This window comes from Oncorhynchus mykiss, chromosome 6 (genome assembly GCF_057628025.1).
Source record: "Oncorhynchus mykiss isolate SJ-2025 chromosome 6, ASM5762802v1, whole genome shotgun sequence".
NCBI classification, from domain to species: Eukaryota; Metazoa; Chordata; class Actinopteri; order Salmoniformes; family Salmonidae; genus Oncorhynchus; species Oncorhynchus mykiss.
In genome coordinates, this window is record NC_143027.1 from 31,638,092 (window position 1) to 31,657,399 (window position 19,308).

The following is a 19,308-nucleotide window of genomic DNA, read 5'->3' on the forward strand; positions in this document are numbered from 1 at the left end:
AAGCAACTTCGAAAGCTCAAATGTTTGTAGTCTCTAACTAGATTAGGCCACTGTGGTGATAGAACGTCGCTAGATATAGCTAATAATTCTCAAACATAATGTATTACAAAACTATGGCCAATCACTTGGAGTGTGTGAATTCTGAACACACATGATGTTCCCCACTCATCCAAACAGGATTACTGGTCGACAGAATTGTTAATGACCACATTCATTTGAAAGGCAAATGAGATTTAGGAATTTAGTTCAAACCTTTACATTACCACGATGTAATTTATTGAACGTATCAAATCTGCCTACAATATGTGGACATGGAGGGCTCTTGCAATCAAAACCGCTGCATAGATTCTTTCTCCCAACAATGGTTGATTCACTTGTGGACAGGACTGATTAGAATGAGATGGCCCTTTAGTGCTTCTCCAAACTGTCAGTTCATTCCCTACCCATCTCATAGCTTATTCAATACCCTAGACAGGAATGAGCAAATTGGAAACAATCTCAGGAATAAATGAGAATACATTAAAAAAAAGTATTCTCTTCTAACCTTTCAGGTAAGACAGCCTAAACATGGATGGGTTTTAATGAGTCAGACAACCTTACATTACAGTGCCATCAAAGAAGTCCCGGTAAGGGAATAATAAAGGATTATGTTTTTATGGGCAAAGACTTAAACTAGTCTAAATGTGAGCACAGAACAGGTGAGGAATGATTTCTGGCCAGTAATTATTTGTACAACTGCAGTTTTAGGTAATATTCTGTAAAGTGAAATATTAGTCATTCACTGCATGGGAACAAATATTGTTGCATGTAGGGCAAACAAAACAATGAGTGGTATGTTGACACCTAAAGGAAACTTAACACACAAAAAAAAATCTTTCATCGTTGTAATACATATTTACACAATGTCAAGCTCTTGCATATACCTTTTAAAACATGAGTCACAAGCTGGTTTTGGATTTTTTTTTATATCCCTTCCCAAAACAGAACACACGATAAGTATTATTTACATACACACATATGATACGTCTTCTATAAAACACCTTTCCCAATTAAAAACAAACTGAAATTGGTAATTAAAACAGGCACTCACACTTGTTCACAAGGATGTAGTAATATGGAGTCTGGGGCCAGTTGAGCCAGGGAGATTAAGGCTTTCTTACAGAAAGTGACAAGGAAGATGGGGGCCATTGGTATGGAATAAAGGAGAGTCAAAAATGTACAGCACAATATCTGCCATCTCTTCTCCTCAAGGACACAAGATGGCTTTCCATACAAAGGCAGTTTTTATTATTTTCACTTTTTGAAAAGCATTTTGGCAAAGTCTGAATTAGACAAGGGCTTGGCTTGTGCTTCAATCCCAGCATCTCCAGATGCGCCCCCTGTGGGTTTAGGTGCAGTCCCATTCTCTGCTTTACTTTCTGATCCTGTCTGCCGATGTAGTGAACGAGGGAGTAGTGAGAGCTGGGTGCGCCCTTTTCCCCTCCTGAAAAACAAATCCAAAGGAAATCAGACCTCTCAAATTCAAGTTATTGTTTCACATCTCTTTAGTGGGTGGGAATAGCAGTTTCAAAAAGCAGCTTATGTCTTATGAGTTAGATAAACAAATGGGCTGATAGGAATGAGTACCATGTTAAGGGAAATATCATTGTCTATTAAATTGTTTTAGGTGCCAGTGTGTGTGAAGAATACATTATTCCTCGATCGTTGGGCAACTTACGATCCATAGACCATAGACCGGGGCATCATGGCTCCCACGGGTCTGCTGAAGCCAGGCTTGTCGGCAGTGTTTCTGCGAGGCGGGTTGCTAATGGCAACAGAGAGTGTGTGTTCCTGTAGTACTGTGCCATCCAACTTCAGCACGGCCTGGGAGGCCTGAGCCTCATCCCCAAACTCCACGTACGCCAGACCCTGCAGACACCACACAGTAGCACATTAAACCTGCAAAATCTAATGACCAATGTGTCAATGGAGCTTTTACATTTGTGATTCAAACGATCTGTTTGGATTAGTAATGTAACAAATAGAACAATGGTTTGGTTCTCACGGTGTGTCCCTTTCAGAAGGTTAAGCATTGCACCTCAATTCACATGACATTTTATTTTCATTTAATTTCGGAGGAGGCTGCTGTCGCTTGCCTTTCTTTGCCATTTTTCCAACTTCATGACGTAGTGGTGGAGAGTCAACTCCAAAATAATTGACTCCTTGCACATCGACTCCCAACTTCAGTAAAGCAGGGCCTATCATCCATGAACAGGTTAGAATATGGAGATGAGCGAGATGCAACACTTCGCTGTCATACATTATCTGTGCGTGTGCACAGGTTCACTTCATGCTGTTCACCAGGTGGTGGTAGCCAATACACCAAAACAACTGAAAAGTTGAGCCTTGCGCTTCAACACTGTGGAAATTTACCTACTATACTGTTCACTTCCTGCATCTACAAAAAAAAGTGATTTTTCTTAATGTTAAGGACCCCAATTTCATTTTAACCTTTTAACGTTTAAAATGTTCACACCCCTAGTTGGGGTTCCAGAGTGGCGCAGCGGTCTTAAGGCACTGCATATCAGTGCTAGAGGCGTCACTACAGACCCTGGTTCGATTTCAGGCTGTATCACAACTGGCCGTGATTGGGAGTCCCATAAGGTGGTGAACAATTCACAAAGCGTCATCCAGGTTAGGGTTTGGTCGGGGTAGGCCATCATTGTAAATAATAATTTGTTCTTAAACCGACTTGCCTAGTTAAGTAAAATAGTTTGGATGTTTATTCGCATTACAACAAATATAAGACTCAAGCAAATAACTATTCTTAACATCTGGATAGAGAAAGGAATAACCCTTAACTACCAGCGTTATGCCTCACCTTGGGTTTGCCTGAGCGGTTGGTGACCAAGCGGATGTCTTTAATGGTGCCATGAACCTTGCATAGCTCCTCTAGCTGCTCCTTGGTGCAGGAAAAGGGCAGGCCCGAGATAAAGATCTTGTGTTTCTCTAGGTTTGTGTTGTACTTAAACACCTAGAGGAAGAGAAATTAAGTTACTTACTAGCCACATGGTGAACCACCATTCCATTCATTCACCTCTAAATGCAAACTAACAGATGTGGGTCTCTTACCTTAAAATCAGGGTTCTTGTTTTTATCCACACAGGGTGATACGAACATGGGCCTGCCTTCCACCTCTTGCCGGTCCATCTTCAGGGCCTCGACCACAGACGCCTTGCCCTCAAACTGTACGTAGCAGTACCCTCTGAAGCCCTTGGCAGCATAGACGGGGCGCACTGACTGGACAGGACCACAGGGCTCAAACAACTTCTTCAGCCTCTTCTCTGGATCCTCCATGGTGAAGGCCAGGTTACTGATAAACACACTGCAGTCGTCCTTGCGTAGCTCGGGGTCGTCTTCCTGGGTCTTCCATAAGGTGGCTGGCGCCACCTGCTGGCCCCTCTTAGTACCAGGTGGTTCCTGTCTGCGGCCAGGGGGGGCTCTCCTCCCAAACAGCCCACTCTCTGTCCCCATGAACTCCTCAGCACCACCACATCCCCCCCTGAAGCCTTGGTCGCCCTCCCTTCGGTGCCTCTTTGGAGGTTGCTCTGTTGCACAGAGGTGACACAAAGATTGCGCAAACACACAGGATGACTTCTATACATGCCACTTTATTAGCATAAGTGGAGACCAAACAATAATAATCCTATGTTAAATAAAGGTATGATCTTCATGCTTCTCCTTACCCGATTCCTCTCCCCACTCATCCTCGTAATCCTTGTCCTCTGCCTTCCTCTTCTCTCCAGGCCTGCTGCCTTTCTGGCCCTTCTTCTGGTTCTTCTTGTCTGCCTTGGCCCTCCGCCGCTGTTCAGTCTTCTCCTCCACCTGGCGAGTCACATGGGCCTCTTTCTCTGTCACCTGAGAGGGACAGGGATGACGTTATGAACCTGACAGTTCCAGTCCTCAGGAACCTGATTGGTGTCACAGTTTTGCCCCAGCTAACACACCTGAATCCAATAATAAACTAATCATGATCTTCAGTTTAGAATGCATTTGGATTAATCAGCTGTGTTTGCTAGGGATGGAGAAAGTGTGACACCAATCAGGCTCCCGACAACTGGAGTTGCACAGGCCTGTATTACAGCCTGAATTTATAAATGTAGATGTTTTGTGTCACTGGTCTACACACAATGCCCCATTAAGTGGGGTTTAGCTTTTTGAAATATTTACAACAAAAAGAAAATGGAAAAGAGTCAAGTATGCAACCTCTTATGGCAAACCTAAAGCACATTTTTACTCCTGAACTGATTAATAAGTCACATAATAAGTTGTGTGCAATAAGTGTTTAACATGCTTTCTGAATGACTACCTCATCTCTGTACCCCACACATATCATTAATTATCTGTAAGGTCCCTCAGTCAAGCAGTGAATTTTAAACACAGATTCAACCGCAAAGACCAGGGAGGTTTTCCAATGCCCCGCAAAGAAGGGCACCTATTGGTAGATGGTTAAATATTTAAAAAAAGCATTGAATATCCCTTTTAGCATGGTGAAGTTATTAATTAGACTTTGGATGGTGTATCAATACACCCAGTCACAACGAAGATACAGGTGTCCTTCCTAACTCAGTTGCCAGAGAGGAAGGAAACTGCTCAGGGATTTCACCGTGGCAAATGGTTACTTTAAAACAGTTTAAGTTTAATGGCTGTGATAGGAGAAAAAAAAAACCAACAACATTGTAGTTACTCCACAATACTAACTTAATTGAGAGTGAAAAGGAGGCCTGTACACAAAAAAATATTCCAAAACATGCATCCTGTTTGCAACAAGGCACAACAAAATGTGGCAAAGCAATTAACGTTTTGTCCTGAATACAAAGTGTTATGTTTGAGGCAAATCCAATACAACACATTACTCTCCATATTTTCAAGCATAGTGGTGGCAGCATCATGTTATGGGTATGCCTGTAATCGTTAAGGACTGGGGAGTTTTCTAGCAATGCTCAACAACCAATTTGACAGCGCTTAAAGAATGGGCAAATGTTTCACAATCAAGGTGTGGAAAGCTCTTACAGACGTACCCACATCTGTAATCGCTGCCAAAGGTGCTTGTATAACGTATTGACCCAGGGGTGTGAATACTTATGTAAATGAGATATTTCTGTATTTCATTTTCAATAAATTTGCCCCAAAAAACAAAACATGATTTCACTTTGTCATTATGTGTGTAGATGGGCGAAAAAATAAATCAATTTAGAATTCAGGCTGTGCACCAACAAAATGTGGAAGAAGTCCAGGGGTATGAATACTTTCTGAAGGCACTACGTCCACAGGCATGACTAGCAGCAGTGTTGTTTTGAGTGTTGCTGTGTCATCCTACCTTGGCCCTCTGCTCATTGACTCTGTTCAGCCTTGTCTCAGTCTTCTGCACCGCTGCATCCCAGTCCTCCAGAGAACCTGGAGGTTACACAGAACAAACTGCAATGAAACATTCACCTTACTCTCAGACTAAGGTTTACCAATACAGTGTTGTTTTCAACAAATCAGCCAATCCAGCCCATCAACTGACACTCCAGATACCTGTCCACTTATTGAGGGGATTTGGTTAAGCTCATGGTTGGTGAGAGTTTGCACTGGTGAAAAGTGATTGCATTCATTTTGGAACCAGGCTGCCTCCCGGGCCTGACCTAGGTGCCCCGCTATGGCCGACGGCGAAGTCGGCGCAGAACAAAAGTGACACAAGTTAAGTATGTGGAGTAATGAGTAGGATTCTGTGTTTTCACATTCTAAAGTGATTGTTTTGATAAAAACGCTTTCTGCCTTCCCAATGAAAACTAGTTTGAAAATTCTTAAATATATTTGAATGGAAAATAGATGTTTGTTTCTGAATAATGCATCATGCTGCCTTATTTTACAATATGACCAAGAGGCACAAAGTACGGAAAATTCGCACTTCCCTCGCCGGCTTTGTGGTCACGTGACGGGCCATAGCCCAGTGCAACCCAGACCAGCTTAATCGAATCGCCTCATTCATGACATTTCCATCACGTTGACTTACCCTCAACCCTCTCAAAGGTGAGCAGGACCTCGCACACATGCTCTGGGTAGTCGGAGGTACACTGGACGGCCCTGTGGAGGGCTTTCCTGCAGTGGAGAGCATCTCCGTACGACCTGCAGAGTCAGAAAACATCACACACAAAATCAGCATCAGATTTGCCACTAATAAATCAATATCTCTAACCTTGAAAACAACAGTTTATAGGTGACGACTAAAGAGTGACCTCACTGACCTCTCCAGGTTATAGTACTCCAACCACATGTTGGCGAATTTGGCGTTCCCTTTTGTCATGATGCTGTCCCACAGTTCTCTGGCCTTCTGCATGTTCTTACAATGCAAGGCCTGGTCAAAGAGAGGAAAGAGGTGGTTTAAAAATCACATTTTAATTTGTATAGATGCTGTTTTTGCACTGATAGAAGCAAGTGAACACAAGACAAGTGTGTCATAATCTTCACCCGTACCTCTATCTTTGCCCAGACCTGCATGATAGTACAAGAGGGGTCTCCACTTTCACTAAACCCTTAAAAGGAGCAAGACATGGTGGTGAGTCTCCAACACAAACACACAAAGACAGATGAACAGTACACAGGCTGCAGGTCCACTTACTCTCTTCCACATCCTGTTTCATATAGTCCAGGGACCGGGTGAAGGCTGCCCGCAGCTCCTCCAGCTCTCTGCTCGACTCTGGAAACGCATGCCATTATCAATAGAGGACTTCTTTCATGTATACACTTGACTCCGCTAATAAGATTGTATTACTTATGTTACTTTGCATTACCCAATGTTAAGGTGCTTTCACCTTTGCTGAAATCGACGCGCCGCCTCAGGTAATCAAGGTACGCTTCCCAGATATTCACGTAATCTGTGGCTTGTATGAAACCAGCATTCAGGGCCCTTTCAAAAACATCTGTGGAGGGAAAGAGATGATCTTCATAATTCCACAGTCTCATGGGCAAAACAACTCCTGTAACCAAGTTCACCTATTTTCATTGAAATATACATTAATGTCTTCTTTGTTTACAATCTTTGTTTACATCCACTCCACGTATGACAGATATTAGTGTTCCCACCATAACCCTCCTGTGGTCCAGTGGTTACCTGAGATAGTGTGGTGGTCAGCCCCATGCCTCTCCAGGGCCAGCAGGTAGTTCTTCCACAGGCCCATGGTCCAGGGGCAGTTCCTGACCGCACGGTTGTGAGAGGACAGGACCAGGTCTTTGATCTTCAGTTGGCGGTCCTGAGGCAACAGCAATTCGATACAGCAGAGTATCCGCATTAGAGGTCGACCGATTAATTAGGGCCGATTTCAAGTTTTCATAACAATCGGAAATCGGTATTTTTGGGCGCCGACTTGCCGATTTTTAAAAATACCTTTATTTAACTAGGCAAGTCAGTTAAGAACACATTCTTATTTTCAATGACGGCCTAGGAACGGTGGGTTAACTGCCTTGTTCAGGGGCAGAATGACAGATTTTCACCTTGTCAGCTCGGGGGATACAATCTTGCAAACTTACAGTTAACAAGTCCAACGCAACAACGACCTGCCTCTCTCTCGTTGCACTCCACAAGGAGACTGCCTGTTACGCGAATGCAGTAAGCCAAGGTAAGTTGCTAGCTAGCATTAAACGTATCTTATAAAAAACAATCAATCATAATCACTAGTTAACTACACATGTTTGATGATATTTCTAGATATTATCTAGCGTGTCCTGCGTTGCTTATAATCTGACTGAGCATACAAGCATACAAGTATCTAAGTATCTGACTGAGCGGTGGTAGGCAGAAGCAGGCGCGTAAACATTCATTCAAACAGCACTTTCGTGCGTTTTGCCAGCAGCTCTTCGTTGTGCGTCAAGCATTGCGCTGTTTATGACTTCAGGCCTATCAACTCCCGAGATGAGGCTGGTGTAACTGAAGTGAAATGGCTAGCTAGTTAGCGCGCGCTAATAGCGTTTCAAACGTCACTCGCTCTGCGCTTTCTAGTAGTTGTTCCCCTTGTTCTGCTTGGGTAACGCTGCTTCGATGGTGGCTGTTGTCGTTGTGTTGCTGGTTCGAGCCCAGGGAGGAGCGAGGAGAGGGACGGAAGCTACTGTTACACGGGCAATACTAAAGTCCCTATAAGAACATCCAATAGTCAAAGGTCAATGAAATACAAATGGTATAGAGAGAAATAGTCCTAGAATTCCTATAATAACTACAACCTAAAACTTCTTAACTGGGAATATTGAAGAATCATGTTAAAAGGAACCACCAGCTTTCATATGTTCTCATGTTCTGAGCAAGGAACTTAAACATTAGCTTTCTTACATGGCACATATTGCACTTTTACTTTTTCTCCAACACTTTCTTTTGCATTATTTAAACCAAATTGAACAGGTTTCATTTGAGGCTAAATTTATTTTATTGATGTATTATATTAAGTTAAAATAAGTGTTCATTCAGTATTGTTGTAATTGTCATTATTACAAATACATAAAAATATATATATTTTTTATAATAATAATACAATTTAAAAAACATCGTCCAATTAATCGATATCAGCTTTTTTGGTCCAATAATCGTTATTGGCGTTGAAAAATCATAATCGGTCGACCTCTAATCCGCATATTATTTTTGATGATATTATATTGATTCTGTCTCCAAGTATCGAGAGAGATATATTAGTACTAGTCAAAAGTTGACACCTACTCATTCAAGGGTTTTTCTTTATTTACTATTTTCTACATTGTAGAATAGTATCCAAAAAAGGTATTACACAAATCAAAATATATTTTAGGTTCTTCAAAGTAGCCATCTTTTGCTTTGACAGCTATGCACTCTTGGCATTCTCCCAACCAGCTTCACCTGGAATGCTTTTCCAACAGTCTTGAAGGAGTTCCCACATATGCTGAGCACTTGTTGGCTGCTTTTCCTTTACTCTGTGGTCCAACTCATCCCAAATCATCTCAATTGGGTTGAGGTCGGGTGATTGTGGAGGCCAGGTCATCTGATGCAGCACTCCATCACTATCCTTCTTGGTCAAATAGCCCTAACACTGCCTGGAGGTGTGTTGGGTCATTGTCCTGTTGAAAAACAAATAGTCCCACCAAACCCAAACCAGGTGGTGTATCACTGCAGAATGCTGTGGTAGCCATGCTGGTTAAGAGTTGAATTCTAAATAAATCCCTGACAGTGTCACCAACAAAGCACCCCCACACCATCACATCTACTCTACATGCTTATGCGGCTCACAAAGACACGGCGGTTGGAACGAAATATCTAAAATTACAGATTTCCACCGGTCTAATGTCCATTGCTTATGTTTCTTGGCACAAGCAAGTCTCTTCTTTTTATTGGTGTTCTTTAGTAGTGCTTTCTTTGCAGCAATTTGACCATGAAGGCCTGATTCACAGTCTCCTCTGAACAGTTGATGTTACTTGAACTCTGTGAAGCCTTTATTTGGGCTTTAATCAGCAGTGCAGTTAACTCTAATGAACTTATCCTCTGCAGTAGAGGTAACTCTGGGTCTTCCTTTCTGGTGGTAGTCCTCATGAGAGCCAGTTTCATCATAGCGCTTGATGGTTTTTGCGACTGCACTTGAAGAAACTTTCAAAGTTCTTGAAATTTTCTGGATTGACTGACCTTCATGTCTTAAGTAATGATGGACTGTTGTTTCTCTTTGCTTATTTGAGCTGTTCTTGCCATAATATGGACTTGGTCTTTTACCAAACAGGGCTATCTTCTGTATGCCACCCCTACCTTGTCACAACACAACTGATTTGCTCAAATGCATTAAGGAAAGAAATTCCACAAGTTAACTTTTAAGAAGGCACACCTGTTAATTGAAATGCATTCCAGGTGACTACCTTATAAAGCTGGTTGAGAGAATGCCAAGAGTGTGCAAAGCTGACATGATTCCATATGTGTTATTTCATCGGTTTGATGTCTTCACTATCATTCTACAATGCAGAAAATAGTAAAAAAGAAAGAAAAACCATGGAATGAGGTGATGTCCAAACTTTTGACTGGTACTGTATATATAACCCAATAATCACACTCACTACTTACCAACTATATAACCCAATAGTCAGATTCATTACTTACCAAAAACAGCGGCAAATTCCAATAAAACTAATGTTACATCACGTTTTGAAGTTCACTTTCTTTGCTTTGTCTAACACTATCATGACTGTAGCAAAGAAATTGTGAGTGCAGTATTTATTTAGTTTAATATTCATAGCACAAACAATTGTTAGCAAGTTTCACACACTGGCATTAGCCACAAGGGAAAGGCCTGCCCCAGCAAGTGCAGAGGGGGGGGTTGCCTAGCAACACATGTCTGGGGGAGCCAATGTCTGTACTGCACAACAAATTCCAATGATTTGTGAAGATTTGTGTAGCAAGGCAGCTAAAATGGCCTTGAAAAAAAATATGATTTCAACTAATAGGGAGAAGTATCTAACAAAAATAACTACATTGTGGCATTCACTGATCCTAAACCATTTACCTATAATAGAAATGTTGATACATTTGTGGACAAAATTCTTAACTGCTTCTCAAACGAGAGGCTGCAGTAGCCAAGACGAATGCCAGTTGAATTTTTGTAGAGCTGTCTTTCTGTATACTATCAACAGTAGCCTACTGCTAATTTTCAACTATGTTCACTATTGAAAGTAAACTTTTGTAAATCACTTTCCCTCAAAATAAATAAGCTCAGCGAGTGGATTGATTAGTTTTAGTTTTTTTGATAGTCTGGACAGTCCGCATGTGAATTATATTTTACAATTTAGTCTGACGCTCTTATCCAGAGTGACTTACAGTTAGTGCTCTGATCTTAAGATAGCTAGGTGGGACAACCACATCTCAAGTAAGTAAAATGTTCATAAATAAAGTAGTCATCAGCAAAGTCAGTGCTAGTAGGGGGACAAAAGTAAAGTGCGAGTCTTAGTTTACAAAGGACAAGTTATTTTTTTTTTGGGGGGGGGGGGGGGGGGGGGAATTATTGAATGATTGATTTATCGACTCACCCATGTACTGCTTAATAAAATGCGACTTGCATCAAGTATGTGGTGCTAGAATGAACGGTCAATTATATTGCTCAAATAAAGCATGAGTTTTCCACGTGTAATCTCAATGTGGTGCACCAGCAGTTTTCTATTGGACTTTTACAGGGCATGTCGAACTGGAACGCCAAATGCACTGAGAAGTTACTGGCCCCGTTGGCAAATGACTAGACTTGATCCTCTCAGTCAGTATATGAAGTGAGACACATTTGATAGAAGAATCGAAAGTAACAAATTCTAGTACCAAAATGTTTTTTTTTAGTATTGAAAAAGTACCTAGGTTTCAGTACACCGTGCAACACTATTGACAAGGAACTCAAAGACAGCAAATCTTCTATAATTTCTACCTGGGTGATATTAAGGACATGTTTTTGTTAGATAGGTGCAACCATGGGATAGCAGAAATGTTTCACTACGGCAGCTACTGATATTCCACACCTCTGTAGATGTGAAAAGACCTACACCTGCAACACAACACTGCACCAGGAATAATATACTGCCAAACGCCATTAGGCAGTGTCATGATTTGATTAATGTGTGGAAGCATATAATTCAGTTAAATCACACTTCCAATGTAATCAATTCCCTGAGTATATGCAGGAGACGACTAGATTTAATCACAGCACTTCCACAGCATATTGCATACCTTGATGGCTTTCTTTATTTCCTTAAATTCTATAGTTGTGAGACACAGAATGTGAGACACAGAAAGTGCCAAAACTGGGCTTCTTAAAGACAGCCTAATGGATTACAGGTTAGGAACCATATGATTAAAAGTCGTTTTTTCCCTTCAAACTAGTGAAACGCCAAGGCGCTGATGAATTACTCTGTCTGTGTTTGCTATCGCAGCATCTAATTACCATCCCATTAAAGATATTCAAAAGCCCATGAATACATTTCAGGAGCTGCTGGAGAGAGGGAGACGGCTGGCTGTGAGTAATTAAAATGGGGGGGGGGCACTCACCAGGTATTTGGTGTACTTTGCCCACATGTCTGGTACCAGGCAGTTTTCTGACAATGCCCGCTCAAAGATGATCTGGATCCGTGCTGGGTCACCCTCCTTTTGCTCATAGTCAATGTAGGTCTGATATTCTGCCAGCTTGGGTGGCTCGGCTATCATCTGCAACACAAATGTTGGCATGTTAAGGGCATTGAGCAGACAACCATGTCTAGAATAAAGACTCAGAGTCCACAGAGATTTCACACGCATAAAAAAGCAAGACCTTTGCTTAAGCACATAATACTTAAAATGATACATAACTTTACTACTAATCTACTGCTACTTTCTAGGCAGAGTAATCAAATTGAATGCTTAAAATCCATTAAATCCTTCTAAAACAAACAGTATGGTACAAATGTCCAGACTAGAATACAATCTAGGTAAGTACCAGAGTCTCCTCATAAGGCTTGCTCTTCTCCATTTCTTGCAGGGCCCCCTTGTACTTCTGGGAGACTGTATCAGACACCCCCTGGTCAGACCACTCCTCATACTCTGCATATGTTCCGTCCATGTCTGCAAAAGAGCACAGTTATCATTACGAAAAACCTTTCACACTCAACCCTGAATATGCAAACAACAGCCAGCCACATTCTAAGTGTGGCTAAGAATGAAGGTGATTATAGAAAAAGCATCCTGTGCGTTTATTACAATGACTTGAATGGAGACACACCAATAGTTCCAAATCTCATTTATTGGGATATTGGATTTTGAAATGTTTGAGTTCTTCCTCATTTGACTAATAACACACAGCCATGTAAATGCTTCACCGGTTTTATTTTTCTTTGTGCCATCATCTTGTGGGGCTACAAAACACTGACTGATGACAGGCCATAGAGAAGGAGGGATTATACACTGAGCGTTGGCACAGGCCATAGAAGAGGGAGATGGGTTTAGCCGTTCCAGAAATGCCTCCAGTGGCCGTTCAGCCGTATCAGAAAAAAGGCAGCAGACAATGCCAGAACATTTATCTCTTGGCCAGTTCTGCACTTAGATGAAAGGTTGGTCAGGGACCACATTACTGGGCCTGGTGAGGATGAGTGCTTTCTCTGTAAACTTCTGTTTAGTCTTTCAAAAGCCACATAGTAAGAGAAAGCAACACCCCACAACTCTCCTGACATTGCACTGGCTCTCCACATCTGTCCTGAAAAGGTCTTTGCAACGGGTACCTCCCAAGTCTGCCATGATGGACTCTTAAGGACATGCTATTCCATCCAACCGAATCTCCTCCCCTCTGTACAGCACCACCCCCAGAGACGAGCAGGAAGAGCCTTACCCATTAAGGGGATGGACAGCTGGCGGCGGAACAGAGTGTGGATGCGCTCGAGCTGAGCGTTCAGAAGCTCCTGCTGCTCGCGGGTGGGAACGCTGCCAGGGGGCGGCTGAGGAGAAAGCAGGGAGAGAAAACGGATTCAAAATCCAGCAAAGAGACTGGTTTGTGTAATATCAGATTGAGTTCAAATCATGCGTTTTTGTTTCTGCCTAATACTCAGATATAAGGAAAACGTACCATCATTCATTTAGCAAATGTTCTTATACAAAACACCAGTGATTGGGAAATCGATAGTTACATATCGGCATATAATTTTAGGCGATAAATCATCATATCGTATTGACAATATCGCAATAATTATTGCGGTAATTTGCTGTACGTGCACCAAAACACAAGTATTTCTCCTTCATAGCTTGTTCTCCATCTTCTTTTCAAATAGGGAGACAATTTGTTTTCCGGCACTTTTATTTCCACGACTGATCAAAACTCGTTTTCTCATGGCTCTCTTGTCCTTCTGCAGCAGACATATGGTCAGCAATATGTTTGGAACATCAAATCACAGTATCGAATCGCAATACATATAGAATCGTGAGAACCGCAATACATATCGGCACATAAGTATTGTGATAATAATGTATAGCAATTCCGAGCCCTACAAAACACCCTAAGAAATAAAGACATGGGGAGGTATAGAGAAATGAGTAGCATGTTGCAGCTATTTGAGATCATTATTCTTCAGGGGAGCTCACCTGAACAGTTGCCAGTATGGCGTTCTCAAACTCCCTGTAGGCCTCCCACACTGTCGCCCCCTTGGTCATGTGCAGCCCCACAGCTGTCAGGGCTCTCTCGAAGATGGACCTCACCTTCTCCATCCCACCAGGCAGTCCCATGCCCCCGATAGAGTATTGGGCATATTCCAGCCAGATTTCAGGGCCTGAAGGCCACACAAGAATTGCAATGTTTAGTTTACAATAACATCACATCATATAGAATCGTAACACAAGCCAATGAGTGGGGGCAGAACTCACAGATATAATCTTTCATAGCCGTCTCAAAGAGCTCATAGACTTTCTCCCGGTTCGGCTCCTCTTCTGTTAGGTGGATCTCATCCTTGAGCCAGTCCAGCCAAATCTCTGCAGGAGGACAAGTCAGCTTTGCATACAGTTCACAACAACATTCAGTATGTTCAAAACAATGAAACCATCACAACTTTCCACAGGAATGTGTTGAAACAGTAAACCTTGTTCCAAATGATTAAAATCATCATCCATAAAAGGCCAATCAAATCACAACAAAAGGAGCAGCAGAACTACTTTCAACAAGTCTTAAATGCTGACTAGACCTGGCGCGCGCGTACGCCATCGCACGCATGTTGAAATATCAAAAATAACTCTGAACCAACTATATTAATTTGGGGACAGGTTGAAAAAAAAAACAATTTATGGCAATTTAGCTAGCTTGCTGTTGCTAGCTGATTTGTTATGGGATATAAACATTGAGCTGTTATTTTACCTGAAATACACAAGTTCCTCTACTCCGACAATTAATCCACAAACAAAAGTGGAAATCGAGTTAGAGATTACTAGAAACTTCTTTATATGGCGGTTGGCAACCAACTTTAAGGTGCATTACCACCACCAACTGGACTGGAGTGTGGACCTCAGCTCATCTTTCAATCAACAGTATATGCTTCTAAAAACCTATGAGGAAATGGAATGGGCGGGCCTTGCAGTGTGTCAAGCAGTCACAGATAGAACCAAGTTACACTTCAGCGCCTGGCTACGCAGACGCTTGTGTGCAGTGTGGGTGCAATGATTGAATAATGTGTGTACATTTATTTTGCAATACTCGCTCATGTGATGTGGTCAGCACGTTAGATGTAATCCAGTCTACTGCACGAAGCACTTCAGCTCAATCATAGAAGTAGTAATGCACAAAGCTGTCTGCAACACCACATCTCCAGAGGCCATCAGACACCAACCAACCTTCAGTGAGTGGGAAGAGCTCACTCATCTTCTGCCTTGCCTTACGCAGCCGAGGCAGCTCCCCCTCCTGCCTCAGGAGTTTTATGAGGTCCACATGACAGTTGTAATCAAAAGCATTGATGGACAGCTGAAAGTTAGAGTATAGAGTCAGACCAACAACCACTGGGGTGCATTTACAAAGTGTCTTTGGTAAGCAAACAAACACACAACGTAACTAACTAAACAGGACTCCATCACTTAATTGTGTAGTAAGTTTGTGCAATCAACCAAGTACTGTTCAATTTGGTTGCTGACTGTCTAGTTAGCTACCTTACTAGCTGCAGCTCGCAAAAAAGGGCGCGTGTTTACAACTGCTGCAAGCACGTTGTCGTTGGGGAAATCAACTTCGCAGAAGCATGGATTTGTTGCCTATCTAGCTAACGCCAATGTAACTTGCTAACTGCCTAGAAATCAGTATTTGATATGTATTAAATTCGTATTATATTATTGTGGCTAGGTAACATGCTAGCAAGTTATGAGTCAACATTAGCTAGTATAGTAACGTTACGTAGTCAACGTTACTCCAACGAAGCTAGCTGGCTAATAGTAGCATGCTAGCTAGCTTTCGTTCTTTTCAATGTAAGCGGTGCAAGTCTGCAAACAAGCCAACTTGCTATTTGATGTGGATTGCTTTCAAATCTCAATGTAACCGACAACGTTGTTGACAAACGTTAGATAAATGGCTAGCTAGGTTTCCATTAATTTCTCAAACAAAGCTAGAGTAAGTTAGCTTAGGTAGCTAAATTTGCTAACGTACCTGCTCCTCCAAACGCTGAATTTCGGCTTCATTCTCTTTTTCGTCTTCTGATGAATTGTCTATTTCATCGTCGGAATTTTCAATTCCCAAACCCTCCTCTTCATCTGAATCCATTTCATTTTCCATCACTGCCTCTTCCTCCATCTCTTGCAACTGAGTCTCATCTGCGTCCCCCGTTGCTGCCATGTTGGAACTTTGTCTGCCTGGTAACAGTCAGTGAGAGCTTTCCAAGGTGAGAAGGGTGCAACTGCAGCCCGTAATTCGGGGCGTTCCTGCATGTGGGCATTCCTGCACCTGCAGGAACCCCTCTTTATAAACTCAGCAAAAAAAAGAAACGTACCTTTTTCAGGACACTGTCCTTCAAAGATAATTCATAAAAATCCAAATAACTTCACAGATCTTCATTGTAAAGTGTTTAAACACTGTTTCCCATGCTTGTTCAATTAATGAACAATTCATGAACATGCACCTGTAGAATGATCGTTAAGACACAAACAGCTTACAGACAGTAGGCAATTAAGGTCACAGTTATGAAAACTTAGGACACTAAAGAGGCCTTTCTACTGACTCTGAGGAACACCAAAAGAAAGATGCCCAGGGTCCCTGCTCATCTGCGTGAACGTGCCTTAGGCATGCTGCAAGGAGGCATGCGGATGTGGCCAGGGCAATAAATTGCAATGTCCGTACTGTGAGACGCCTAAGACAGAGCTACAGGGAGACAGGACAGACAGCTGATCGTCCTCGCAGTGGCAGACCACGTGTAACAACACCTGCACAGGATCGGTACATCTGAACATCATACCTGCGGGACAGGTACAGGATGGCAACAACAACTGCCCGAGTTACACCAGGAACGCACAATCCCTCCATCAGTGCTCAGACTGTCCACGATAGACTGCGAGAGGCTGGACTGAGGGCTTGTAGGCCTATTGTAAGGCAGGTCCTCACCAGACATCACCGGCAACAACGTCGCCTATGGGCACAAACCCACCGTTGCTGGACAAGACAGAACTGGCAAAAGTGCTCTTCACTGAGGAGTCGCGGTTTTGTCTCACCATCGGTGATGGTCGGTTTCACGTTTATCGTCGAAGGAATGAGCGTTACACCGAGGCCTGCACTCTGGAGCGGGATCGATTTGGAGGTGTAGGGTCCATTATGGTCTGGGGCGGTGTGTCACAGCATCATTGGACTGAGTTTGTTGTCACTGCAGGCAATCTCAACGCTGTGCGTTACAGGGAAGACATCCTCCTCCTTCATGTGGTACCCGTTCTGCAGGCTCATCCTGACATGACCCTCCAGCATGACAATGCCACCAGCCATACTGCTCATTCTGTGCATTATTTCCTGCAAGACAGGAATGTCAGTGTTCCATTGAGCACGTCTGGGACCTGTTGGATCGGAGGGTGAGGGCTAGGGCCATTCCCCACCAGAAATGTCCTGGAACTTGCAGGTGCCTTGGTGGAAGAGTGGGGTAACATCTCACAGCAAGAACTGGAAAATCTGGTGCAGTCCAAGAGGAGGAGATGCACTGCAGTACTTAATGCAGCTGGTGGCCACACCAGATACTGACTGTTACTTTTGATTTTGGCCCCCCTTTGTTCAGGGACACATTATTCCATTTCTGTTTGTCACATGTCTGTGGAACTTCTTCAACGTCTCAATTGTTGAATCTTATGTTCATACACATATTTACACATGTTAAGGTTGCTGAAAATAAACGCAGTTGACAGTGATAACGTTTCTTTTTTTGCTGAGTTAACTTAAAAATTGACCAATAGAAGTAATGACTCCAGTACATAGGCAGGAGGGCTCCAATACAGTCAATGACGGTAATGCACCATAACGTTTAATCCCAACCACATATAAACCCCACAGAAGAGGCGGGGGCAACAACGTAGATAGCTATAGTTAGTACACACCGGTAGTGTCCTTTGCCCCTGCCTGTCGGGCACTGTTTTCCCACAGTTCTGTTAAATATGGCAAGGGAAGGTGTTGAGCAGGAGGGAGCGAAGGAAACTGAGTGCTACCATAGCCAGCTAGTCCTAAGGAGGACAACGGTACATGGAAGGCGGGTGCAACGCTGTATTATGCCCTTACAAAAAAGATTGCAGTAAGTAAGTGCAGTCGACGTATTTTGGATGCAGTAATTGCAGAATAACTGCAGTAAAAAATATATATATTGGATGCAGTATTTGCAGCATACTGCAGTTACACTGCACTCTAACTACAGTTATACTACAGCGTACTGCAGTTATACTGCACTTTGACTGCAATTGTTTTCCGTTAGGGTAGCTCGTTAAGTAGCAAGCTAAACGCCTCCACCTCCCACCTGCTGTGTACCGGAGAAGCTAGCGGTAGGCGATACTGGTAGACAGTGTACTTCGCTCCTGCCTGTTGGGCACGTTTTTTTTCAGTACAAAGCAGGCAGAAGGCAGAGGCGACACCGTGTGCTAACTAGCTAGCTAGCACATGACGTCGCTAACTAGTAAGCAAGCTAGTTAGCACATAGTGTCACTCCCGCCTACTGTGTTAGCAGTAGACAGTGTCCTTCGCCCCCACCTGTCGGGCACTGTTTTTCCCGCAATTCTGTTAACAACGGTGAGGGCAGACGGGATCGAAGGACACTGTCTACCGGTGAAAAAACTCAGATAATACTTTTATTTCCCTTTTGACCCACATTCAACACCGTGAATTGCGGGCTGCAGTTGTTCACTGTTGTCCAAGGTAGAGCCTGGCAAGTGAACACACCCCCAGATTCTATGCAAAAGTCAAAACGTCATGTAATCTGGTACCTTTCCAAAATATCCGACTGTTACCATGACCGAAGTCACCCTTAAGAAGATACAAACCAGAAGGTTGAATGACATTATATTTACACTTTGGTCCTTTTCGTGGTAGGATGTGGAGACAGGGTTTCCACAAGAAGGTGTTGTTTACCCTACTTTTTAGGGCGCTGGTAGGTTCTGTCTCTTATATTTTAGATCTCTTGATGCATTGCACGTGATGCACAATATGTAAATAATAACCAAATATGTGGACCGAAGCACATTTATGGGAAGTGGTCCACTATTTGTGCGAATTGCATCAGTATTGAAAATACAAATAAAAAGATAAAGATAAAAATCGTAAATAGAAACGATATACGATAAACGATATACAGACCAGGTCTGAAGGTCGG

At 42.8% G+C, this 19,308-nt stretch overlaps 1 protein-coding gene across 3 annotated transcripts; it reads right to left on the bottom strand.

Annotated features, from left to right (window-relative positions):
- Positions 1-946: 946 nt before the first annotated feature.
- LOC110525736 (spliceosome associated factor 3, U4/U6 recycling protein) lies at positions 947-19,089 on the bottom strand. Of its 3 annotated transcripts, none has more exons than XM_021606136.3 (19): positions 16,131-19,089; positions 15,335-15,461; positions 14,378-14,482; positions 14,099-14,283; positions 13,353-13,458; positions 12,468-12,592; positions 12,044-12,199; positions 7,136-7,274; positions 6,837-6,944; positions 6,644-6,721; positions 6,499-6,557; positions 6,270-6,379; positions 6,038-6,150; positions 5,360-5,436; positions 3,726-3,897; positions 3,112-3,587; positions 2,861-3,013; positions 1,718-1,908; positions 947-1,483 (listed from the first exon to the last, which is right to left on the bottom strand). In XM_021606136.3, exons 1-19 carry the CDS (start codon positions 16,314-16,316, stop codon positions 1,294-1,296), a joined length of 2,856 nt encoding a protein of 951 aa, XP_021461811.3. In that variant the 5' UTR covers positions 16,317-19,089; the 3' UTR covers positions 947-1,293. The 3 variants fall into 3 exon arrangements, with proteins under 3 accessions (XP_021461811.3, XP_021461810.3, XP_090093782.1); XM_021606135.3 differs by having other exon boundaries at positions 6,816-6,944; XM_090237656.1 differs by lacking the exons at positions 15,335-15,461; positions 16,131-19,089 and adding an exon at positions 14,862-14,894 and having other exon boundaries at positions 6,816-6,944.
- Positions 19,090-19,308: the final 219 nt, after the last annotated feature.

What these genes read in the sequence shown, in the direction of transcription:
- LOC110525736 (XM_021606135.3), bottom strand. Translation starts at nt 16,316, where the DNA reads ATGGCAGCAACGGGGGACGCAGATGAGACTCAGTTGCAAGAGATGGAG. An exon ending in GGCTATGAAAGATTATATCT is followed by an intron (nt 14,284 to 14,377) that starts GTGAGTTCTGCC and finishes TGTGGCCTTCAG; the next exon opens with GCCCTGAAATCTGGCTGGAA. An exon ending in AGGTCTGGGCAAAGATAGAG is followed by an intron (nt 6,380 to 6,498) that starts GTACGGGTGAAG and finishes CTCTTTGACCAG; the next exon opens with GCCTTGCATTGTAAGAACAT.